The following is a 24,341-nucleotide window of genomic DNA, read 5'->3' as shown; positions in this document are numbered from 1 at the left end:
CACCTTCTACCTCTGTGGCCTGGACTGGGGGGCAGAATCATCCACGTGCAATTGCGGAACCTCATTCTTGCCCCCTTTGCTAAGAAGCCTGCCCCCACATAGCCAGCCATGCCTCTCCCCACCCCAGCATCACCTGGTCACCAGGCTCACCTCGTGCTGCCAGCCCAGGGATGGCAGGGTGGCTGGGGTCCTGGTGTGCTGTGGCGGCAGGAAGGGGTGAAAGGAGGCAGACCCAGGAGATGCTGGGCCCAGGGATGCTGGCGCGATGGCTTGGCTGCCCTGCCCTCCTCCTTCAGCCATCACCCCTCTGCCCTCCTTGCTCACCTCCTCTCAACTGCTGAGAAGCCTCCGCTGGTTCCTCAGACTCCTGCTTGCTTCTCTCCCGCAGACAGTACTTTAAACATTCAGGGTGTGATTCACATGCCAGAAAATTCACCTTTTAAAGCACACAAAGTTGGTAGTTTTGAGTATATTCACCGTGTTATGTCGTCATAACAGTTTTCTAGTTCCAGAGCAGTCTCATCATACCAGAAAGAAACCTCTTCCCTAGTGGCCGGCAGCTTCCACATCCCCCCCCGCTCCCGCCACCTCCCGCCACTGCCACTCTCGTCTCTGGGCTTACTTGTCTGTTCTGGACGATTCATGCACATGGAACTGTATCCAGCATGGCCTTCCCCCTGAGCATGGTGGTGTTGAGGCCCATCCCTGTCTCGACACGTGTCAGCGCTTGGTTCTTTTCCTTGGCCAGATGCCGTCCCACTGTGCTGCCGGATCCCAATACATCTATCCAGCCACCTGCTGGTGGATGCTGGGGTTGTGTCCACTTCGTGACGATAGCAAGTGATGCTTCCATGGACATCAGCTTACAAGCTTTTATGTGAATGTGTGTTTTTATTTCTGTCGGGTAAACATCCAGAGGAGACCGGTGGGTCATGTAGTTACTCTCTATTTAACATTCTGAGGGACTCTCGTCCACTTTTCCAAAAGAAGCACTGTGTTACATTCCTGCTGGCAGTGCCCTCTGGGCTTCTCCACTTCCTCGCCAACACTTGTTATTTTCATTTTTTTTTTTAATTAAAAAATTTTATTATTAGTTTTTAAATCTTGGCGTGGCCTGTGGGATCTTAGTTCCCCACTCAGGGATCAGACCTGCATCCCCTGCATTGGAAGCACACAGTTTCAACCACTGGACTGCCAAGAAAGTCCCTATTTTCCTTTTTTGATCCTCTATGACCCACCTCCCAGAATATTGGAAATAAAAGCAAAAATAAACAAATGGGATCTAATTAAAATTAAAAGCTTCTACACAACAAAAGAAACTATAAGCAAGGTGAAAAGACAGCCTTCAGAATGGGAGAAAATAATAGCAAATGAAGCAACTGACAAACAACTAATCTCAAAAATATACAAGCAACTCCTGCAGCTCAATTCCAGAAAAATAAACGACCCAATCAAAAAATGGGCCAAAGAACTAAATAGACATTTCTCCAAAGAAGACATACAGATGGCTAACAAACACATGAAAAGGTGCTCAACATCACTCATTTATCAGAGAAATGCAAATCAAAACCACAATGAGGTAGGTACCATTTCACGCCAGTCAGAATGGCTGCAATCCAAAAGTCTATAAGCAATAAATGCTGGAGAGGATGTGGAGAAAAGGGAACCCTCTTACACTGTTGGTGGGAATGCAAACTAGTACAGCCACTATGGAGAACAGTGTGGAGATTCCTTGAAAAACTGGAAGTATAACTGCCATACGACTCAGCAATCCCACTGCTGGGCATACACACCGAGGAAACCAGAATTGAAAGAGACACGTGTACCCCAATGTTCATCGCAGCACTGTTTGTAATAGCCAGGACATGGAAGCAACCTAGATGCCCATCGGCAGATGAATGGATAAGAAAGCTGTGGTACATATACACAATGGAGTATTACTCAGCCATTAAAAAGAATACATTTGAATCAGTTCTAATGAGGTGGATGAAACTGGAGCCTCTTATACAGAGTGAAGTAAGCCAGAAAGAAAAACACCAATACAGTATACTAACGCATATATATGGAATTTAGAAAGATGGTAACGACAATCCTGTATGCGAGACAGCAAAAGAGACACAGATGTATAGATATAGAACAGTCTTCTTGACTCTGGGGGGGAGGGTGAGGGGGGGATGATTTGGGAGGATGGTGTTGAAACATGTATAATATCATATAAGAAACGAATTGCCAGTTCAGGTTTGATGCAGGATACAGGAAGCTTGGGGCTGGTGCGCTGTGATGACCCAGAGGGATGGTGGGGAGGGAGGTGGGAGGGAGGTTCAGGATGGGGAACACGTGTACACCCGTGGCGGATGCATGTTGATGTATGGCAAAACCAATACAATATTGTAAAGTAAAAAAAAAAAAAATAATAAATTAAAAAAAAATAAAAATGTAGAAAAAAAAAAATGATCGCCGTCCTCATAGGGGTGGAGCAGAATCCTGTGGTTTTGGTTTGTATCTCCCTGATGGCTAATGGTGTAAAGTGGCCTCCCATGTGCTTGTTGGCCACTTTTATGTCTTTGGAGAAATTTCCCTTCCAGGAAAGGGCCTTGCAGGTGAGGCTATAGGATCCTGGCCAGGCTCGGCATCATTGCTTCCTGCCTGTGCGTCTTGGAGCACCTTCCCCGTCTGTGGGCCGAGCACTGTGAGGGTTGAGGGGCGTGTGTGTGGGGCTGGGGCCACCGTCGGCAGGATTGACTGCTTCACTAACCAGCTGAGACCGTCACCCAGATCTTTATTTCTTTCATGGAGCCTGCTTTGCTGGGTCTTCTGCAAATAGTCTGTTAATTTATTTTGGGTAAGCAGGTTGATGGGCAGACACATACAGACGAGCGGACGAGGGTCTGAGGGGAGAGAAGGTAGGGAGCATGTCCACCTGCCCCTGGCTGTCCCTACCTCCTACCCCACCAAACGGACTTCCTTGTTTTCTCTGTTCAAGGAGGAGCCGAGGAAGGTTTGCTTCACCTACGATCTATTCCTGAACCTGGAGGGCAACCCGCCCGTCAACCACCTGCGCTGCGAGAAGCTCACATTCAACAACCCCACCGTGGAGTTCCGGTACAAGCTCCTGATGGCCGGCGGGGTGAGTGCGCCACTCCCCATGGTCCTGACATGGCCCCTGATAGTGCTGGGGCACCCGGGGCTTCCCAGCATGTGGTCGGGCGCCCGAGACCCTCAGGGGCAGGTAGTACAGGCGGCACCCGGCAGCTTTGGAGAGGACCCAGGCATCCCTAGCCTGTACCAGGGCGTTGTCTGTTGCAAATGACTGACTAGTCTTTAGTTATCCCGAAGCTTTTTGTTGCTGTGGGTAATTAGCATCTTCCTTCACAGAGGTGGGTGGAGGCAGGAGGTGGTGTGAGGCCAGTCTCCCAGCCTGGCATGGAGCTGGAGCCAGTTTTTAACCGGATTGGCAAGGCCACTCAGAGGCTGCGTCATCTGGGGGGTTCCCTGCTGATGGAGGCTTCTGGGGGTGTGTCCTTGTGACCCGGGCCTGGTCAGAGTGTCGGCTCTCAGAACTTAGGTCTCTGTGGGGAGTTGTGTGCCAGCGATCCAGTGTGGTGGCAGGGGGAGTTCTCTGTAGGGAGTTGTGTGCAAGCAGTCCCGGTATGGTGTCAGGGCTCTTGGAGAGCAGCATGGGGTGCCCACTTGGTGGGGGGGTGGTGCTGGACCGTGCCAGGTGGGGGATGTGGGCTGAGCACACCAGACATGCTGTGCCTGGCATGGAGGAGTCGGGCTGGGGGTGTGACAGCCTGTGTGTGTGTGTGTGGTGAGGGCAGGCCCACCTCCTCAGTGTGTGCCTTTAGCTTGGCTTTCTTTGGCTCTTGGGAACAGTCCTTTTTTCCTGTTCACTTAACTCAGTTGAGTCTTTTTATAAACTTTTTAAACAATATGAAAGAATCACTTTTTCATTGCAGGATGTGTGATTAAGGTCTGCTGTGTCCTTAATAAAAGATGAGTGTGTGACCCTAATCTTGCGCGTGACGGCTGACGAAGTCCGGTCACGGAGCGGGGTGGGGGCTGCCTTACACAGATGTCGGCTCTGGAGTTGGCAGGCGCAGCAGTCCTCCCCAGCTCTGCCTCCCTACTTTGGCGTCGCTGCCAGATGCTTTCCAGAGTATTTCCCCAGTGGTTCCTGGGTGCTCCCCCAAGGTTGTGTGGTCACCGCTTTCTGGGAGGCAGCCGCACAGAGTGTCTATGGGCCTCTCAGGGCCCAGGACGCAGCACTGAGCCCCTGGCTGCCCACGGAGGGTGTTTGCTCTGCGGAGATGAAGGCTCAGTGAGCAGCATCCAAACACATAAAACCAGAGGGCGGGAGGCGGGGGAGGAGGTGCCAGCAGGGAGTGAGGCCGCGGCTGCGTGCTGCACCGCCCAGTGCTGTCCTCGCCCTGGGGGTGCTGCCTGGAGAGCTGGACGGCTGCCCAGGAATTTCTCGCCCTTTGGGGCTGTGGGCTTCAGGCTCCAGGCTGATGGCAGAGCAGTGCTGTCTGTTCTTACGAGCCACCCAAGACCTCCAGGGGACTGTGGCTCCCGAGTCCGGAGTCCCAGTCCCTGTTCGCTGTGTTGGGGCACTGCTTCCCAGATGGACCGCCTTTCCCCTCTGGTGGCAGGTAGCCCCGGAGGCTGCCTGTGTTGATGTCCACATCGGTGCTGGAAGAACTGGAGGAGCGAGTTGTCTGTGAGCCACGAGGCCTGCTCTGTGCAGCCCCTTCCCCAGGGTCCCGTGAGCCCTGTTGCTCCTTGCGTGACACTTAGTCGGCCTCAGCAGTGACCTGAGCCACTTCTGCCTGGCCGGGTGGTCGCCTGGCCTCCAGCGGTGTGTCTCATGCTTGGCCCCGTCGGCAGTTGAGCTGCACAGAAGTAGAGGCTCCTTCAGCAGCAGGCGATGAGATGGGTTCTTTTGGAGCCACGTGCTCACCGCAGGGCAAGGACGCGGGAGGCAGTCACGCGTGTCCTGGGACCGGGTCAGCCTAGGACCTTCCTCTGAAGGGATAGGAGATGTAATGAAAGGAGGAGAAGGGCTGTGAGGGAACAAACCGAGGCCCCCCATGGCCCTGCTGTCCTCCTGGGCTGCCCACTCAGTCACGTCCGAGTGGCCTTCGTGTGTGCGGGCCCCTGAGGGCATGATCCCTGGGTGCCTGGCGGGGCCGACGTGTTCTGGGAACCCGCTTCAGAGCGCTGTGGTCAGACAGGCTCTGATGAGCAGTGCCACCTCAGGCCCCACCACCTCCTTTCAACCCAGCGTCCCCACGGCTGTGGCCGGGTGTGACCTCCGCCTCCTCAGATGAAAGCTGGGGTTCGTTGGGGAACCACGGGTTCTCAGAGTTGTTCACGGTGCCTGTTCTACCAAGCTGAATGCTTTCTTTTTCATCATCTTGTGTACTTTATTCTTCTGTTCTGGCTCATCACCATCTGGAAGGCTCCCTCTGAGTGGCTGGCCGCTGGCAGTATCAGCTCGCTCTTGTCAGTATTTTGAGAACGTGCCCGCAGCCTTCTCCCACTTCGGCTGGGGCCACAGGAGCCTGGCTGGAGCCCCTCCCGGCGGCACTCTGGCCCTCCCTCCTCCAGCCTGGCCATGCGCCCCCTGTCTGTCCAGCTCACCCGCCTGAGGCTGGAGAGGGAGTCGGCACCCAGGAGCTGGGTGCTGCTTCCACCACGCTGCCTGCTCTGGGCGTCTGGCTGGCTTTCCATCTGTCCCAGCCGTGCTTCTGGTTTGTCTTCCCTGCCTTGTGTGGGGCAGCTTGGCTTCGACTCCTCCTCGTGCTCCTTTGCACGCTCCGCATCTTCCAGCTGGCCCTCAGGCCTGCCACACTCAGCCTTCCTGGGACCTGGCTTCTTCGCTCTCTGCCCAGCCCGCTTGGCTCCAGTGCTCAGCACCCGGCCCCTCCCAGAGGGAAGCTTCCACAGCAGGCTTCCTCTTGGCGACGGGATTTCCAGTCTGCCTCCTTGCCCATTGATAACATCTGTCTCTTCTTTATCACTAGGTGATGGTAATTCCTGAAGGAGCAGAAACGGTGTCCAGGCCCAGCCCCGACTACCCCATGTTACCCACAATTCCACTCTCTGCCTTCTCTGACCCCAAGAAGACCAAACCGTCCCACGGCTCCAAGGTTAGTGAGGCGGCAGGCCCAGTCCTGGGGGCGCGCTGGGGCCCGGCGGTGAGTCCCGGCTCAGGGCGCCCCGCGTCAGAGCTGGACCTTCCATCCCCGGACTCGCTCCCTTGGCCTCCTCTCGGAGCTCATCTCTGCCCGCCTGGCTGCCCTGCCCCTTGGTCAGGAGGCTGGCCCTCTTGACCTCATGGACAGCCAAGTGATCGCAGGCTTTTGTCTGTTCCTCTTGAGGCCAAAGAGCCTGCCCTATTCTTCCTGCCACTGAGTCAGAGGGCCTAGGACCACTGGGACAGACCGTGAGAGGCTCGTGTGCTGGGGGCCGTGGACCAAGTGCGTCCATTGCTGCTCCCTAGCGCAGCTCGGACACCCTCTCCATGCGGCTGGGCGCCCCTCCCTTGGCTGCTCTAGGCTCCGCTTTCTGCTTTGTCAGCAGCTGTCTGCAGAGAGCTTACTTGGGGGAAGGGCCAGGTGGAACCATGTGGGCAAGCACGCTATTTGCCCAAAGAAGAAATGTTTCATCATCTTCTTTCAGCTGGTCAGGCAGGGGGTGCTCTGTCCTCCCGACACCTCCCTCTCTGAACTATCACAGCATGGCCTCGAGCCCTCGGGCTGGTATCGCGGTGGACGCAGAAGTTCCCAAGTATGCGTCTTGTCCCGCAGCCACCTGACACAGCTGTGTCCCTAAGACCGAGTTCCGCCTGGCTCTTAGGGCAGCTGCCAATCATTCACTACCACCCACCCTGAAAGTTTATTCACTTCTCATCTTGGCAGGTTTTTTGCTCCACTCGTGCTTGGGTGTCGGGGGCCTGGGGCACCCAAGGCGGGACAGGTCGAGCTCTCAGGCCAACTTACAGCCTGATGCTCATCAGCAGCCTTGGTGGAGGGCCTGTCACCTGGGCGAGGTCTTCTTGGCACTTTCCACAAGGCCACTAGGTCTCTGAATCTTCAGATCTGTCTGACTTAAGCCCCCGGGACATGTGAGGCCAGAATCTCCAAGTATGTAGTGTGGGTCCGGGGTCTTCCCCATACTGGCATCTGTGGTCCTACCCTGAACCTCATGGGACTTATATGGAAAAAAAATTCTTACTCACGATCTTGGCAGCTTCTGTCTCAGTCACCCACAGTTGTTTAGAGGTCTGTGCAGAGTGGGAAGTGCGGGAATTGCCATCTCTTTCTGGCATGTCACTTGCAAGTCCCCTAGGAAGTGCCCTCTGGGTATTGAGGACACCACAGTGGCCTGCCTAGCAGGGGCTGCTGGCAGCATCTCTTGTTGAGGTCTTTGAGACCCCTGGGGCCCTTATACCGGTAGTTGCACCTGCTGTGCTCTGGGGGCCTGCAGGCTGGGGTCTGCGTCTCCACCCTGCCCAGTCCAGCGTCTTCCTGCAGCCCCAGGTGCTGCAGCTCAGGGGGGTCCCTGCGAAGGTTGCTGCCTATAGCTCTCCAACAGACTCTCTCAGTCCTGCCCTCTGAATCATCGTCCTTTCCTGCGGCTACAGAGGCCCTGGCACTTCCCTCAGACGGGCTGCCTGCTGTCCAGACCTGTGGGCTGACTGGCGGAAAGGCTGGGGGATGGGAGGCATGGCATGGGCCCTTGTAGTGCCCCGGGGCCAATGGGGAGTCTGGCTGTTGTGGCCTCAGGTAGATTGGTCCCTGGTGGTCCTGTTCCTGCCCATAGCCCACCCGGAGGGGAGCCTAGAGCCTCCTGGGAGAGGAACAGGGCCCACTGCAGGGCACCTGTAGCTTCAGGCACCTCACTTCTCCTTGTCCAATGTCGGCCAGTTGGTCCAGTGGGCCTTTGTTTCTCCAGAACTAATCTCTTAGCCATTTGGGGTCCTTGCTGGCTTTGAGGACACGACTGTGGTGGGTTTCACCCCAGGAACTTTTGCGTCATGCTCCAGACTTAGTGTGTGACTTCAGAGAGCCTGTCCTCCCAGGAGCCTCTACTGAGCTCCAGCTGAGGAGGCGACGCTCTGAGGCCCCTGCTAGGTGGGCAGACCCTGGATGGTGGGGAGGCTCTGCTGACTGGGGCTGGGGGGCTCTTGGTGGACCTGCCCTTTGGGGGACTCCACTCCATGTCTCGGGGCTGGGGTCTGGGGGCCCAGGCAGGCGCGTGGACACTGCAGGAATAGGCCCGAGTTGTGCAGGGGTCTCTGTTTCTTGCCTCCCTCCTTGGGGGAGCTGCTTGCTGGGAGTGGAACCCCGAGACAGGCCCCATTCCACAGCCAGTCCCCCAGGGGTACCCCTTCAGACAGGCTTCTGAAGGGAGGCTCGTGTTGTGAGTACCTCTTCCTACGACCATGGTGACATGAGGGGCACAGGGGCCGATTTCTCTCTAGGAGGCACGGGGGCCCCATGGCCCCGTGGGCCTGCCCCTGAGCCGCTGGTGCTAGTGTGGGACTCAAGTAGATTGCAGGTGGCTAGGCTGTACTGTCTCTGGGCTCTCTGTGGAGAGGGTTCTGTGGCTGCTCCCAGGGCTGTTAGCACAGGAAGCAGAGGCCCAGCTGCTGGGCCTTCCCCTGACTCACCTAAATCCCTCAGCATGTGGGGTGAGCTCCTAGAGGGAGGCCGCTCCTCCATTCTGGTAGCTCTTGGTTTCTGGTGAGCTTGGGTCCTGAGAGCCTTGGTCCAGCCGTGTGCCTGTCCCCGGGGTCAGGGGCCGAGTCCAGGTGCCTGTCCCGCAACCGTGGCCGTGCGGCAGGTGCTGATGCGGTGTGGACAGGTCGTGGGCACAGCCGGTGTCAGATGGGGCTCCCGGCTGCCTGAGGGTGGGGGGATTGGACACTTCCTGACTGTCCTCCCTGTCCTGCACCGTCACCTGGTGAGGTCGGTGGTTGTGCTCTGCACAGATACACATGCTTGGAGCCCCCCGACCTGACCTTCCTGTAGGCCCAGCTCAGGGCTGCTTGCCGCCTCTGTTTCCAGTGGGAGCCCCCGACCTGGCTTATTGACGCCAGAGTTCAGGCTCCATCCTCAACGCTCTGAATTTCTGAGGTGGGGATCCTGGAATTACACGTGGTTTAGAAGAGCTGCCCAGGCGGCTTGGATTCTAGAAGTCAATTCTCATGCACAGCGCCCAGGAACCCAGTAGGCACTTAGTAAATGCGACTGTAGAGATCAAGGGGAGATCAAAGAGCCCCTGTGCTGGTGTGCATCGGGCCCAGGCTGTCCAGGCGGGGTGGGGGCCACCTGGGGAGGCACCTGGCTCTGGTGGGAACAGGAAAGGGGCCCACCTGCTGGTGCCCCCAGCCCCATGCCTGGCAGCCTCTGACTCCCTGAGGTGCCTGAAGGGCGTGGTCGGTGTGGCTGGCCTGTGTGTATCTGACTCACCTGCATGCTTCTTGAATCCCTCAGGTGAGTCTTAGCCTGTAGCCGCCCATGATCTGCTGACGCTTTCTAGTAGCTTTAAGGGACAGCTCCATTTAGAACTCTCATCTGCTGCCTTACTTTTTCAAAGCTTTATGGAAGATTTTCTCTAGCTGAGTCTGAATCAGGTGGATTACACTTTGTAGCTGTCGGGGGAGGCGGAGCAGGGCAGCCCCGAGATGCTGCGTGACCGTGTCCCCCCTCCTGCCCGGCCTTGCAGGATGCCAGCAAGGAGAGCAGCAAGGCCTGCAAGGCCCACAAGGCGACCAAGGAGCACCGGGAGCGGCCGCGCAAGGACTCAGAGAGCCGAGGCACCTCCAAGGAGCCGGAGCGCGAGCAGGCCCGGAGTGCCAAGGACGCGGCGCGGAAGCTGGGCGAGGGCCGGCCACCCAAGGAGGAGAAGGCCCCGCCGCCCAAGGCTGCATTCAAGGAGCCCAAGATGGCCCTGAAGGAGACCAAACTGGAGGGCATGTCCCCCAAGGGCGGGCCCCCACCACCGCCCCCGCCCAAGTCTTCCAGCAAGAGGCCGGCCACTGCCGACTCACCCAAGCCCAGCGCCAAAAAGCAGAAGAAGAGCAGCTCCAAGGGGTCGAGGAGTGCCCCCAGCACCTCGCCCCGCACCTCGTCTTCCTCCTTCTCGGACAAAAAGCCGGCCAAGGACAAGGGCAGCACCAAAGGGGAGAAGGTCAAGGCCGAGAACGAGTCCAGGGAGATCAAAAAGCCCCCGGAAGTGGAGGAGTCCAACTCGGAGGACGAGGCCTCCTTCAAGACTGAGGTGAGGCAACTCCTTTCCCGCCCTTCTCCCCTCACCTGCCCTGCCCTCGTCTCTGCTGTTACCCAACCTGTTCTCGTCCTCTCTGCTGGCTCTGAGCCACTCGAAGGTGACAAGGGGGTTGGGATGCAGGGCCCTGGGCTCCCACTTGCTCCATGGAGTTTTGGGCAAGCCTTCGTGTTGAGCCAAGCCTCAGTTTCCTCTTCCATTGGGGGTGATGCAACCGCCTCGTGAGAACTCTATGGGGACACAGGGTCTGGGTAGAGCATGACACCTGGTACCTGGGTTCACAGCTCTCCTTTGGGCAGCCCCCTGCATGGGCAGGGACTTACCTACCCGTGAGTGACTGTGTCCCACCATCGACTCCTTCCCAGGGTGCCACAGCCTCAGTTGGTCAGGGCACCCCCTTCCGTCACTAGTGGTATGGTATCGGTGTGTGTTTTCATCCCACTTTCTGATCTGGGAACCAGAAGTCCTGGGTTCCTCCTGTGGCAACATTTTCATACAGCTCTGAAGGTCACCATCAGACACAGCTTGAGCCACAAAGGAGATGGGAGACAGGTGTTGATTGGTTAGGCTTGGCCTTGGAGGGCCATGTCATCTCTGTGTGCTATTTGGCTTCGGGTAGTTAGAGAAGAACTTGGCTGGATGGATGGTAGTTGGATGTATGGTTGGGTGAATGAATGAATGGATGGATGGATGATGGTTGGTTGGTTGGATGGAGGGATGGTTAGTTGGTTGGATGGATGGTTGGTTGGATGGTTGAATGAAAGTATAATTGGATGGGTAATGGTTGGATGGTTGGTTGGTTGGATGGAGGGATGGTTGGTTGGTTGGATGGAGGGATGGGTGTGTGGGAGTGGGTAGATGATTGGCTGGTTGGATGGATGGATGGATGGTTGAATGGATGGATGGATGGATGGATGGGTGCACAGATGGATGGATGAATGAGTGATTGACTCCCTCATTTATATCACCAACCCAAGCCCTTAAGGACCTTTTACGGTTCCCAGCATCTCATTCACTCTCAAAGGCAGAAGCTTTGCCTCCAGCATTGCTGCTCGGAGCTCCACTGAGACTTCGAAAGTGGTTCCCAGAGGTGAAGGCAGAGGTGGTTTGTGTCAGCAGCACTGATGTTGAGTGTGTGGCTTCCAGGGGCACCTTGTTGGAAGTGTCTGGGGGTAACAGTTTGGCCCAGGGGTAACAGAGCATCCCGCCTGATGAGGACACACACGGGGCTGATGATTTGTACACCCGGTGCTTCTTGCGCCCAGGAGACTGTCTGCCAGTGAACTCAAGGGCACAAGACCCGGAATGTCTCTCTGATGTCCATGGCTGTCCACCCACTTGCTGCTGGAGGTTCTTCAGGTGCCCCATCTGACATCTTTCTCCTCTGTCTGCACAGACTGGAGCTCTGGGCAGGGTGTCCTTCCCTCCCGTCCACCTCAAATCCTTCCACCAAGGCCTTCTGTGCCCAGGGCTGGTGCACCTGTGCTGGGAAGAGCTGAAGGCCTTCCTTCCCCTGTCCCCAGGCTGAGGGTTGGCTCCCTGGCCCTGGGTGCCCACCCTGACATCCTGCTGTGGTGGCCCTGAGCACCTGCACCACTGTGGGCTGCCCCCTCCACCTGCTCAGGTGGGCTGGGTGGAAGACCTGCCCCTCTAGCCTTGGCCGCCTGGGCCCTGAGGCTGGCATTGCTCCGGAAGCCTGGGGTTTTCTCCTGGCTGAAGAGACAGGTCTGCTGTGCTGAGAGACTTGTGGACCACGAGTCCGGGCTGTTTGAGATCCTGCAGCTGAGGCCTGGGCCTTCAGCAGGATTCCTGGGGTCTCAGAGGCTGCTGGATGGTGACTCGCGTCCTGACCTGGGACCTGGGGAGACAAATGTCCACAGTGAAGGAGGCGAGATGACCTTCAGATCCAGCCCACCCCCCAGCCTCCTTTGCCTATCTCAGGCCATCCCACTCTGGAGGCTGATGGCGTCACTGCCGGAAAACTCTGACCCTGCATGGAACCCAAGTCTCCCCCCTTGGCCTGCAGAGGGGCCACAGCTCCTCATCTGTGTGCTGGGCCAGGACCCCAGCTCCTCCGGCTGCTCCTCTGTGGTCTCCTTGGCCATGGGGTCCCTTCAGTCACGGGCCCCAGAGTATGGGAGCACAGTAGGCCCTCTGCTGTCCTTCTGGACACCCCGTGTGTCCTGAGCCCTGGAGCCTCGGCAGTGCTCACAGCAGCCTCTTGAGGGCTCTCTGACCCTTGGGAACCATTAGGCTCTTGGGGCAGAAGCCACTTCCAGGCCCCCCTTTGCGCATCCCACCCCTTGTATTCGTGTGGAAGGAAAAGGGCTGTGTGTGGCTGAAGGGCCCGCCTGGCCTACCCCAGCCTGCACCCTCCCCAGCCTGCCTCGACTTCTGTATGCTTAGCAGGGCCAGCAGGGCAGCTCTTCGGTAGATGGGGAAGCTGAGGCTTAAAGGTGGGGCCTTGGTCAGTTGGTGAAAAGTCAGGCTCAGATGCGGGGACCCCGAGCCAGAATAAGAACTCAGGCGTCTGTGTGCAGGAGGGCTGTGTGGCTTCAGGTCCGTGGTGGGGGCTGGGGCTCACGCTGGCCTGTGGTGCCTCCACCCAGCAGACACTGGCCATCTGGGCTGGTTTCCCGGAGAGGGTCCCCAGGAACTAGTGTGAAGGTCCCCGTGGGGGATGTTGGCAGTGGCTCTGGGAGGCTAGGTGGGGCAGACCCCAGGGGAGGGGACCCTTCACTCTTCAGTCGGTAAGTGTCCGTCCCTGGACAGCGACTCCTTCTCTGGGTCTGCTGAGAGGAGAGAATTGTGCCTTCCTGGGTCTCCTGGAGCTGGGACTCCCCTCTGGGGGTCTTATCTCCCAGGGTTCAGCCAGGATCAAGGAGACGCTGCTGGGTTTTCTGGGGGTTCAGCCAGGATCATGGAGACGCTGCTGGCGCCTCTGCCTGCCTCCCGGCCCCTCCCAGGTGCCAGGCTGCTCAGCTCCCTGAGACATCTCCCCATGGCATGTGGGCACTCCGTGCCGGCGGACTTTCTGAGCAGTGGACTCTGCCCTTCTGCCCAGCAGAGCCCAGACTGGCCCCACCCCAGGCCCAGCTTGTACTCTGCTGCCCTGTAGCCTGTCGGTTTCTCTCTCCCGAAGGCCCAGTGCAGACACCGCCCCATCCTGGCTCATGCGCAGAGGTCCCTTGGCCATGCGGGCCTCTGGAGTGGGAGATGCCGTGGCCGCAGGTTTCTCACCGCCTGGTCTCCAGGGCCTGGAGTCCCTGTGTGGGCTTTTACTGCCCCCTGGTGGCTGAGTCTGAGTGGCCGGCTACAGGAGGTGGAGGAGAGCGTGTGACTGGCTCTGGGTGCAGTGGGGCCGCCCGAGTTCACCGTGTCCACCATGTCACTACCCACATGGTGGGTCATTGTCACCTCGGGCACCCAGTGGCAAGGAGACAGCTTTTGTCACTACTCAGCCTCAGGGCTGTGAGATGAGGGGTACCTCCCTTTCCTGTTCAGCCTTCCAGCTGTGCTCCCACCGGAGTGGGCAGGGCCCACACGTGAACAGCCACACAAGCTGTCCAGCCCCTGCCTTGGCCCCGACCTCCTGCCCAGGCAGGCAGGAGGACCAGGCAAGGGCTGGAGACTTAATGTCCTTCAGGGAGATAAGAAAGGCCTTTGGTTGTGTTTTGAATGCAGACAGCTGTGTCTTGCAGCTGAGGAGGAGGCAGGGAGGGGCCACGTCTGGAGGGCGCTGGCACCTTGGTGACCTGTTGAGTGCACATCAGTGCATTCTGCCTGGCTGTCTCTGCCACCAAGGGCTTGGCCATCCATTCCTTCTCTTCTCTTCAGTCTGAAAGCTGACTATTGTCCTCTCTCTCTTCCTGTCTGCCCCGCCCTGCCCTGCCATGTGGTGAAGTCTGCCCAGTCGAGTCCATCCAATTCCAGCTCCAGCTCTGACTCCAGTTCAGATTCGGATTTTGAGCCGTCTCAGAACCACAGCCAAGGTGCGTGCTGGGCAAGGAGTCAGTGGGGGTGACAGGCTCCCTGACCTCCCCAGGGGCCAGCAGAGAACTGGACCTGTTATGGAGGCAAGGGGTTCACGAGGAATTTCCCAAAGCTGTTACCTCGCTGGGGGCTTGTTCATGCGCACCCAGTCTGAAAGCTGCCTCCAGAACTGGAGAAACCTGCAGCTAGGGTGGCTCCAGCCTGCGCTGAGCTTGCCCCCAGGGCTTCCTTTTAGGGTGCAGTTTGTCACACGGGGCCTTCCAAACTGGCCTGGGTCACCTGCCCGCAGACTGTCCCTCTCCCGGGCCCTCAGCTTTGTCCATCTGCACGGCAGGGCTTTGAACTGGGCTTTGGGTCTGTGGTGAAGGGCTCCGTTCTGACCTGAGCCCTGCCCTTACCAGGCCTCTCCTCTCCAGTCCTACCAGATTCAGGGTCCTTGCCTCTGCTGCCCCCAGCCAGCCAAGGGCTCCAGCCCAGGCCCCCTTGGCAGCCTGGTCCCTGCAGGCCTCCTGGGTGCTTGTGGGGAGGTGGCCCAGCCAACCCCTGCCCACCCTCACACCGGAAGCACTTCTGGTGGATCACACTGAGGATTTCCTCCATGGCCCGGAGCCCTTTTTGAGGGTGGGGGAGTGCTGGGGGAGGTGAGCATATTGGAGTGGGGGGCTGACATAAAGACACAGTTCCGAGGGGGCTGGGGGATGGGGTGCTCCAAGCCCACACTGTCTCCAAGGGTTCTTATCTATGGGGAAGGGAGGGGGAACCTGCCACACGGGGTCATGTGACCAAGGTAATTGAGGGCTTTGTGTCCCTCTGTTGCCTTGGTAACAGGAATATAAACCAAGATGCCGTCTGTAGGGGACTGAAACTGAGTGTCTCTGGAGAAAGGGGAGGACCGTGGGCTGGGAGCCTTTGAGGGGGCTACCAGCCGCTGAGGGGGGCTGCCAGGGGGCTGGGCAGGCTCGAGTAGGGGCACGGAGGGTGGGCAGGGGTGGTGTTGTGTGGTCCACACCTCAGGCCATCTTGCCCTCCTTGGCCGGGGCTGGTTTGTGCTGCCTCCAGGCAGAGCTCTGATCCCAGCGCCCAGAGAAGAGGGGGGCTGTCCTTCCCTTGGCAATGGAGGGGCCCCGCGTGCCTGTCTCAGGCCAGGGGCCGGAGGCCTGTGAGCAAGGCCAGGAAGGTAAGGGCAGGGGGAGCCAGGGGTCCCTTAAGGAGGAGGTGGCCACAGGGGCAGTGCTTGGAGATGGGCGGCAGTCCCCACCTGGCCAGAGGAACCTCCGAGGTGGGTTTGTGTTGGTGCGCCTAGGGGTTCTGGCATCAAGAAACTATGTGGCCCTGGGGGTGGAGGGGGCTCTTGGGCACAGGTAGGGCCCTGAACCCCCTTCTCTCACCTTCCCTCCCTTCCCCTCTTCCTCCCCTTTTCCCTCGTGGCTCTCCCCAGGACCCCTGCGCTCCATGGTAGAGGACCTGCAGTCTGAGGAATCTGATGAGGACGACTCTTCGTCAGGCGAGGAAGCCGCCGGCAAGACGAATGCAGGGAGGGATTCCAGGTGCCCGGCCAGTGGGGAGGAGTGGGCGTGGGGGCACCGGGGTGGGGAAGAGAGAGCCCACTGGGGAGCCGTGCCTGGGTGTTGAGGGGGGCCTGGCGGTGGCCTCCTTCATCCCAGTGCTGGAGAGGGTGGCTGCGGAGTGGAGGTGGGGCCAGACACTCAGGGAGGAGTCCCGTCATCATCTGAGAAGGGGGCCGAGATGGTGCCTAGCAGCCTGACCTGGGCTCAGGCGTATGCCAGCGGGGCCTGGTGTCTCTGCTCTTGGGCCAGGCAGGGGTCCTTCCCCAGGTGCGCAGCACTGGGCTAGGACACACTGAGGACTGTCCTTGGACCCAAAGACACCCCAGGTGGGAGCAGCTGTGGCCTCTTGCCAACCTAGGGAAGGGCCATGTGGCCTTCCACCCAAGTGGAGTGAGCCGAGGCACCTCCTCTGGACACTGCTGGGCCTGGGAGTGTGCCCACCTCAAGGATTGCTGTCTGTGCCACCCTTGGCCCGAGGCCTTGGGGTTGGGCAGACTCAGGGTCAGCAGCTCAGTCTGGGTCCAGCCCTTTGATCCAATGAGGCTGAGCCCTTCTAGCCTCTGGGGCTCTTACTAAGGTGGGCTGGTCACTGGGTCTCACCCAGCAGGCAGGGCAGTGAGCAGCAGGTGCTTGATGTTCTGTGCTGGTGCTGCTCATGAGAGCCGCCATCCTGGGGGCTGCGGCTGTGGGAGTGGCTGCTATAGGAGCCCGGGCTCACTGGGCTTACTGGGCAGGACGGTAGGGGATGGCGCTCAGCTAGGCAGGGGAGGCGGGATGGGGACCCACCCAGGATGGGACTGGTGGCAGCGGTCCCCGCGCACCAGAAGTTCTTCTCAGGTGATGAGGAGATGGACTGTCTGCTTCACCCTGGTGCTCTGCTCTGGGGAGGTGGTGAGGAGAGCAGAGGACTGGAGCCAGGGAAACGGGCAGTGTGGTGCTGGTGACTGAGTGCGGGCCTTAGTGTGGACCCTGAGTGTGGATTCCAAATGTGGATCCTGAGTATGGATCCTAAGTGTGGATCCTGCTGGAACTGGGTGTAGGGGGCTCAGGGGCTGGTGAATGTGTGCCTGCTCAGGTGGCAGTGCCAGGCCTGAGCGAGTGTCAGAAGACCTCTCCCTGCTGGGTTGAAGGGGTGCAGGTGGAAAGCAGGATGGGGCTGCCTGGGGCACTGTGTCCATCAGGAAAGGGGCCCTGTGGACCCTAACGCTGGTGCCCAACCGCTGCCTGGTAGAGACAAGGCAGGCAGGCCACTCCTGGGCATGCTCACCAGCAGTTCTCTCAGACGACGAGGAGATGGACTGTCTGCTTCACCCTGGTGCTCTGCCTCTGGGGAGGTGGTGAGGAGAACAGAGGACTGGAGCCAGGGAAACAGGCAGGCCTGGCTGGCCTAGGGGTGCACGAGGCAGGAGCCCCTGAGGGTCGAGGCTGTGGCCAGCATTCTGGCCCTGCCTTTATGCCAAAGCCCAGCTCAGCAGGAGAGAGGCAGCAGGCAGGAGTGACCACGTACCCGATGGATTCTGCCCAGGGGTGCTGTGCGTGGCCACCCAGGAGCAGTGGGAGGAGAAGAGCTGGAGAGGGGCTCCGTCTGCACCCCATGCTGAGCTGTGGGGAAGGGGGGTTCTGGAAAAGCTGAACTGGGGGGTCAGGCCTTTCTGTCCAGACTGAGGGCGGTGTGAGCGAAGAGAAGCGGCTGTCAGGTGCAGGCTGGCTGGGGGCATCAGGCAGCCACACCCTTTCCTCCGTGGGGGTGCCCCCCACGGAGGGGTGCAGACTGGAGCCCCCCAGGAGGGGATGGGCGTCTGAGGTCACTACTTGGGCACAAAGGGCGCTGTGCCCTTTTCTCCCGGGGTGTCAGGCTGAGGTGGAACCATCCGCCGCTGGCCATGTCTCTCCTGCAGGCCCTTCCACCCACACAGCAGTGAGCGTGGAGCCCATCCACCTGTAGTTCTGACCTCAGAGACTCCAGAGACCCAGGGGGACCTCAGAGCCTCACAGGGCAAGCATGCTGATCTCTGGGTTCCTTGCTCTTTGACTGCAGCTCAGAGACATTTTTTTTTACTGTTAAGTTGGCAGTGGCTGCCTAGAGCTGGGTGAGGGGGTCTTCGGACCTGTAGGGGGAACGCTGGGTACTGGCCTGGCCCCAGGGAGGGGCTGAGTCCATCCCCAGAGCTTCACTGGGGGTCTGCTGGGCAGGACTGCCTCCCCGGAGCTCTGGGTGGCTGAAGCCTAATGGGGTCGTTTCCACGTTCAGGTTGAGCTTCAGTGACAGCGAGAGCGACAATAGCGGAGACTCCTGCCTGCCTAGCCGGGAGCCCCCTCCACCCAAAAAGCCACCTCCACCCAACAGCAAGGTAACCTCCTGGAGGCCAGCTGAGGGTTGGGCCTGGCATTTGCCAAGTCTCTGAGGCTTAGGGTTGGGGGCACAGTAGAAGGTCAGCTCACCTCTCAGTTCCCAGTGGGATGGGCTGCTCTTCCAGCCGGGTCCAGGGCCAGAGGAGGGACAACGGGTGGGCCCAATGGGGGCTGGGGAAGGGGGCACAGGCTGGCACTCACACTGACGGGTTCACCCCACAGGCTTCAGGCCGCCGGAGCCCGGAGCCCTGTGGCAAGCCAGAGAAGATCCTCAAGAGGGGCACCTACGACAAGGTGGGGCTGGGGCAGTGGTGGGGCTGGGGCGGTGGGGGCCTACGACCAGGTGGGGCTGGGGTTGTTGGGCCCCTGTGACACAGAACCCGGGGCAGGGTGGGGTTACGACAAGACGGGACTGTCGTAGTGGAGGGCGCCAGCCTGGAGCTGCCTGGATGTGGCTCGGGAGGGGAGGGGCAGGTCATCCGAGTGCCCCTCTGCCCCAGGCCTACACTGATGAGCTGGTGGAGCTGCACCGGAGGCTGATGGCCCTGCGGGAGCGCAACGTGCTGCAGCAGGTACTGGACAGGTCCTGCCCCAAGACTCCCAAGGGCATGGGTCTCAGAGGAGTCCTGGGTGGGATGCCCTTCAGGCCCACGAGCTGCGGACCCCCTTAGGCAGCCCTCAGGAGCCGCCTGCTTTTCTCTGAGGGCCTGGTTGGGGGTGGGGGCCACCCCAGCCCAGCATCCTGCCCATGAAGCCTCCCTGCCCCCTCTTTTCAGATCGTGAACCTGATCGAGGAGACCGGTCACTTCAACGTCACCAACACCACCTTCGACTTTGACCTCTTCTCCCTGGACGAGACCACCGTGCGCAAGCTGCAGAGCTACCTGGAGGCTGTGGCCACATGACCCTGGGCCGGGTGCCGGGCCGCATCCCTGGGGTCCTGGGAGGCCACGTCCGGGCCCCGCCTTCCCCCTTCTCTCGACTCACCCGCCCGCAGCACTGCCTTAGTGACCGCCCTGTCCTTGGCCCACATGGCCAGCTGCACTTTCCTCATTGGGAGCCCTGGGGCAGAGGGGGGCCAGGCTGGCGCTGCTGCTCCCCGACACCCAGGGCTGTCACCTGGGCCCCCCTGGGAAAGCGGCTTGTATTGGAGGCGGCACCAGGCCTCACTCCTGAATGGGAGGAAGCGTGCCCTGTGTTGGGGGCCTGGCTCCACGGTGGGGCGTGTGGCACAGCTTCACTGCCCAGGCCCTCTGAGCAGCGGGGGCCCTGCCTCCAGCCTCTCCAAACGGTTCAGAACATGCGCCGTGCTCCAGGACCTCAGAGGGCCCCCACTGCACCTGGACGGGCCCCACTCATCCTCCCGTGAGCTGACACGGTTCCGTGGCGGCTCTCACTGTGCTGGGACTCGTGCTGTATAGTTCTCTCCCTATTATATATATACGTCTGCACTGTAGGTACCAGAGCGGGTTCCAGATGTGTGTTTCCGTGGCAGCAGTGCACGTTGGGGGGGTGGGGGGTGTGTAAGGCGGGACTTGTAGGTTAAGATGTCTCCACTGGTCGTGTTGTTGTCGGGCTGGAGGCCGAGCCGGAGCGCCAGCCGGCCCCTCCAGGGGTAGGGAGGACGCCTCTCCCTTCCCCCGGCCGGTGAACACTACGCGCCGCCATCTCCGGAAGCAGCCCCCGGCCCGGGGCTCGTCCTCTTCCTCCTTCCATAGGATCCTCTTCCTTCTGTTGACCGAGTCTTCAAACTTTGAAAAAAAAAATGAGCTTTTGCCAAATAAGACGGGATAGTTTGTGGAGTGTTTTGCGGAGCGTCAGGACTCAGAGCCAACCCCTCATGTCTGGGCCCCGGTGGGCAGCGGGCCCTCCCACCCCTGCGAGTCGTGCCAGTCCAGGGCCAGAGACCCAATGCCTCGCACGCCTGAAACTCTCCAAGGGCCAAGCCAGCTCCTCCCCACCCCCAGCCGGAACGTCCTTGTGGGGAAACTCCTGGGCCTGGGGGCCTGTTTGTGCAGCCTCTGCTCTCCCAGACCTCGACTCCAGGCTCCTCTGGCCCCCACCAGCTCCAGGAGAGGAGGCCTGGACCAGAGCTGGGCTCACCTCCTCTCCCACCACCGTTGGATGGCCCCTTCTCTTCCCAGTTCGTGAGTACTCACGTGGGGTGCGCCAAGACCCCCTTCCCTGTGGCCCCCGAGCATTGTCAGTACTCCGATTTCGTCTGTCAGGCAGACCCCCAACACTCCCTCAGGAGCCCCGCCTCCAAGGCTTCCCCAAAAGCCAGCCTTGCTGGTGAGACCCCAGGACCTGGGGAGGCCCAAGAACTTTCCGAGGAAAACGCCGTGACGCCTCGCCATCTGCTCTGAATCTCTCCCAGCCCCACTGCCTCAAGGTATCAGCAAGAAGGCACGCCCGTGTGGCAGGCTCCGTGCCACCACCCGTTTCCCCAGGCAGGCCAACAATACTCCGAAGTGGGGCACCTCTCCTCTGGAAACTAAGACATTGGACAGAAGGGACTGGCCTGAGGGCAGCAGCTGCCGGGCCCTCTGTGCACAGAGGCCGCTGGGGTCACGGGTGGGAGCCTCAGTCCAAGGGCGCTAGTCGTTTTCCTTCTCGAGGAGCTCCTGACTCAGTGACTCGGGCAGCTGTCTGCTCAGGAGCCGGGCTCTGCGCCGGAGGCAGCTAGAGGAAGGCTGGGCTCGTGGGTCTGCCCTTAGCAGCAGCAGCAGAAGCTGGCCCTGCCTCTGATTTCTAGGGCCTTCAGAAGCACCAACCCATTTCTGTTACCTCCTCTGGCCAGAAGGCCCCTGTGCTGTCCTCTGGACCTACTCTGGGCTCAGTGCTGGCCCTGCAACCACCTGATGGACGTGCCAGGCAGCCAGGGCCCTGGCCACGGCATTCCCAGCTGCTCCCCCACCCCAGCCCCAGCTGCCTGGCAGCTGGGCCCACCAGGGCTCTGGGGAACACTTCCATAGGAAGGGCCGGCACTTTGTGATGGCCGCGTGTTTAGTGTTAACCCCCTTACCCCCAGTGCAAGTCCCCGTGTTTTGCTCTCTCCTGAACAAAATGTAAACCGACGCCTGAAAGCAAAAGGTATCGAATACCTTTCTTACCCACAAGGGTTTTTTGTTTTTGTTTTGTTTTTTGTTTTGTTTTTTTTTTTTTACAAAGAATGTGTCTCACTAGGAACTAGGACACTCATCAACCTGAGACCAACTCCTGGATAAAAAGAATAAAGGAGAATTGTGTTTGTAATAAGTCACAGGATTGTTTCTGTCCTGGATTTTAAACTTTCTTTTTGTTAAATTGTGAAATTATGGAGGAGTTTTATAGGGAAAAAAAAGTGAAATAAAGTCAGATGGGAAAGCAGAGTTACGTGTAGGGCTTTGTGCGTCTGCTTGGTTCTCTCTGTCGTGGAGTTGGTGAGTGGAGGCACAAAGTACCATGGGGCCCCTTCTCTCCTCTCCCTGTCTCAGTGTTTCCAGATGGATGACCAGGAAGAGGAGAGGGGGTTGGAGCCAAGCTAGGTGGGCACCAGGAGTGGGTGCAGGGAGTGTGAGCAAGGCTGGCATCCCAGAGGATACAGATGGCGCTACCAGAAACCGGCGAGGTGCAAGACGGCAGAGAATGAACTCCGCCATCCAGATTTTGATGGTGTGTTCTTTCCTTGAAAGCAGGGAGCAAATTTTGGGTTGAAAAATAAGCCTGACCTCACAATATGGATGAATGGGTGGGTGAGTGGATGAGTGAGTGGATAGATCATGGGAATGGATGAGTTGATGGAGGGATGGATGAAAACCAGACAGAAAATGTGGGCAAAGACATCCTTTGTGAGGTACCAGGGTGCTAGTCAGCCAGTTTGTCCATGGGTGGGGTTTGCTTTGGACTTGGTGTGGCAAAACTGAGTGAATCCCAAGGAGACAACTCTCCCAGGCTCTATCTAAGCAGTCTTGTCTACCCTGTGGGCTCCAGTCCTACCAGAGGGACAGAAGATTCATTCCAGAATGGTCAGCGTTGGCCAGTACCCTCCAACCACTCTGCCCACAGCAGGTAATTAAAATCACTTCTGTCAGTTGGCAGCCACTTGGGGAGACAGCTGGCCACACCAGGGTATTCAAGATAATTTTGTCTGTTTTCTAATCAGTAGCCAGAATTTCCATTTTCAGCATCCAGGCTGTGGCCTCCCTGACCTGTCTTTCTTACCAGGGATTCTGCAGGCCTTTTGGGACAGTTTCTCATCTGAGCTCCTGAATTAGGGACATAGTGAAAGAGGGTCTAGAATGGTTCCCAGCATTCCCAGACGCCCCCTCCCCCCACCGACACACACATACAGAGTAAAGGATGACTATGTATAAAAATACAGTAGGGTTTACTACAAACCATGTGTTGGGGTGAAAGTTATTGCACAGATTCCACAAACACGTGGTTAGGGCAGGCACTGCTGTCAGAATTCCCACAACCGGTGAAGAAACATTCTGCAAGAGTTGACCTTCCTGCATCCATGAAGCTAGGAGGCACATTCCTGACACTCAAGGTCAGGTATGTGTTAACTTTATTGCTTACAGTAAATATTTCTTTGTATTTACCCATATAATCACCTCCTGGGGTGTGCTTTCTCAATTTCCATCTGGAATCATCTTCCTTAAGCCTGAAAAAAATCTCACTAGCATTTCATTTATTGCAATGATGAATTCCCTCAGCTTTTGTATCTTTATTTCATTGTATCTTTATTCTGTGATGATATTTTCATTAGGTATAGAATTCAAAATTGGCAGGTATGGTCTGTCCCCACCTCCTGCTTGCTGCTGCATCATCTTTTGACTTCTATTGTTTCTGTGGAGAAGTCAGCCCTTCAGTGTCATTTGTTGCCATTTTGAGGATCATGTGACTTTCATCTCTGGTGCCTTTAAGATTTTGTCTTTTAGTTGGAAACAGTTTCATATATTTTAATGATTTGTTTCTTCTATTGATATGACATCTCCATTCCTTTTAAATGCTTTTGCCTTGAACTGTTTCAAATATTTTTTTCCAATCTTTTTTCCCGTTTATGGCCAAGCCACACAGCCTGTATGTATGGTCTTAGTTCCCCAACCAGGGATGGAACCCAGATCCCATGCATTGGAAGCATGGAGTCTTAACCACTGGACCACTAAGGAATCCCTCAAATTTTAAGTTTATATTTTGGTGATGCAGGCACAAGTCCAAAGTTTCCAGGGACACATGTGCTATGAGTGTTGATCCTCATTTCTTCTTTTCCTTTTCCACTTTCTTACACAAGTCTTAAAAACCATCTGTGCACGAACAAGACAAAACTGTACCAGTGGTACCATACATGCATCCTTTTCTCTTAGTATATCTTAGAGTTCATTCCAAATTAGCATGCCATGTAAAGCCACCATAATTTACAGAACTCATCCTGCTGGTGGGCATTTAGACTCTTCCCTCGTTTACTTCCACACGTAACTGCACACATTCAGGTGCATGCCAGCGTCTATGCTCACAGCTTCTGTGGTGGATCTGCCTATTTTCTACCAGATTTCTTAGAATTTGTGTCTGTGTCTATGTGTATTTTTAGGAGTTCCTTATGGAATAGGTAATGTAGGGCTCTGGAATGTATTCTGTTTCCCCAGCTTGTCTGTAAGTTTTGTTCATGACATTTCCACCATGCTGAAGTCCTTTCTTTCAATGGTTTTGGGGTTGTTAACATTTTATCTAGGATGATTTTTTTTTAAGTTCTCTCCTGGTTTCTTCCCTCTCTCCTTTCTTCTTCCTCACCTTCCAGTTTGCCATGTGTTAGAGCCCCACTGATACATTACTCCGTTCCTGCAGGTATTTCTCAGTCCGACTTCTCCTGCATATCTATTTATGTCCCATCACTGAGCTTTCCGTTACTTCTGCTCTGTCATTTCTTTAATATCTGGTAGGGCAAGCCTCACATTCCCCCCCTCCCCAATCAGTATCCAAGAAATCACTCCAATGTCCTTGCATGCTTGTTTTCCCACATAAACTAATCAGCTTATGTTTTCGAATATTTATCTTGTTCTGAAGTTTCACGTTAACATTCTGTTTTGAATTCTGATTTTTAAAAAAACATACTGGGTAGCATTTGGTGGGGTCCCGGAAAACTCTCAG

The 24,341-nt window shown here is 57.6% G+C and overlaps 1 protein-coding gene across 2 annotated transcripts in view; it reads left to right on the top strand.

Annotated features, from left to right (window-relative positions):
• Positions 1-21,471, top strand: part of MLLT1 (MLLT1 super elongation complex subunit) — a 69,409-nt gene extending 47,938 nt beyond the window's left edge. Inside the window, exons 4-12 of one of the 2 annotated variants that reach the window (XM_025293309.3) lie at positions 2,984-3,127; positions 6,027-6,152; positions 9,736-10,290; positions 14,201-14,288; positions 15,728-15,836; positions 18,109-18,208; positions 18,432-18,503; positions 18,710-18,781; positions 18,986-21,471. In XM_025293309.3, coding sequence (XP_025149094.2) covers positions 2,984-3,127; positions 6,027-6,152; positions 9,736-10,290; positions 14,201-14,288; positions 15,728-15,836; positions 18,109-18,208; positions 18,432-18,503; positions 18,710-18,781; positions 18,986-19,114 — 1,395 coding nt within the window. In that variant the 3' untranslated portion in view covers positions 19,115-21,471. The remainder of the gene's footprint in view (positions 1-2,983; positions 3,128-6,026; positions 6,153-9,735; positions 10,291-14,200; positions 14,289-15,727; positions 15,837-18,108; positions 18,209-18,431; positions 18,504-18,709; positions 18,782-18,985) is intronic. The other variant, XM_025293310.3, reaches the window with a different exon arrangement.
• The last annotated feature ends 2,870 nt before the right edge of the window (positions 21,472-24,341 follow it).

This window comes from Bubalus bubalis, chromosome 9 (assembly GCF_019923935.1).
Source record: "Bubalus bubalis isolate 160015118507 breed Murrah chromosome 9, NDDB_SH_1, whole genome shotgun sequence".
In the NCBI taxonomy this organism is placed as follows: domain Eukaryota; kingdom Metazoa; phylum Chordata; class Mammalia; order Artiodactyla; family Bovidae; genus Bubalus; species Bubalus bubalis.
This window is presented reverse-complemented; position numbering and strand designations above follow the sequence as displayed.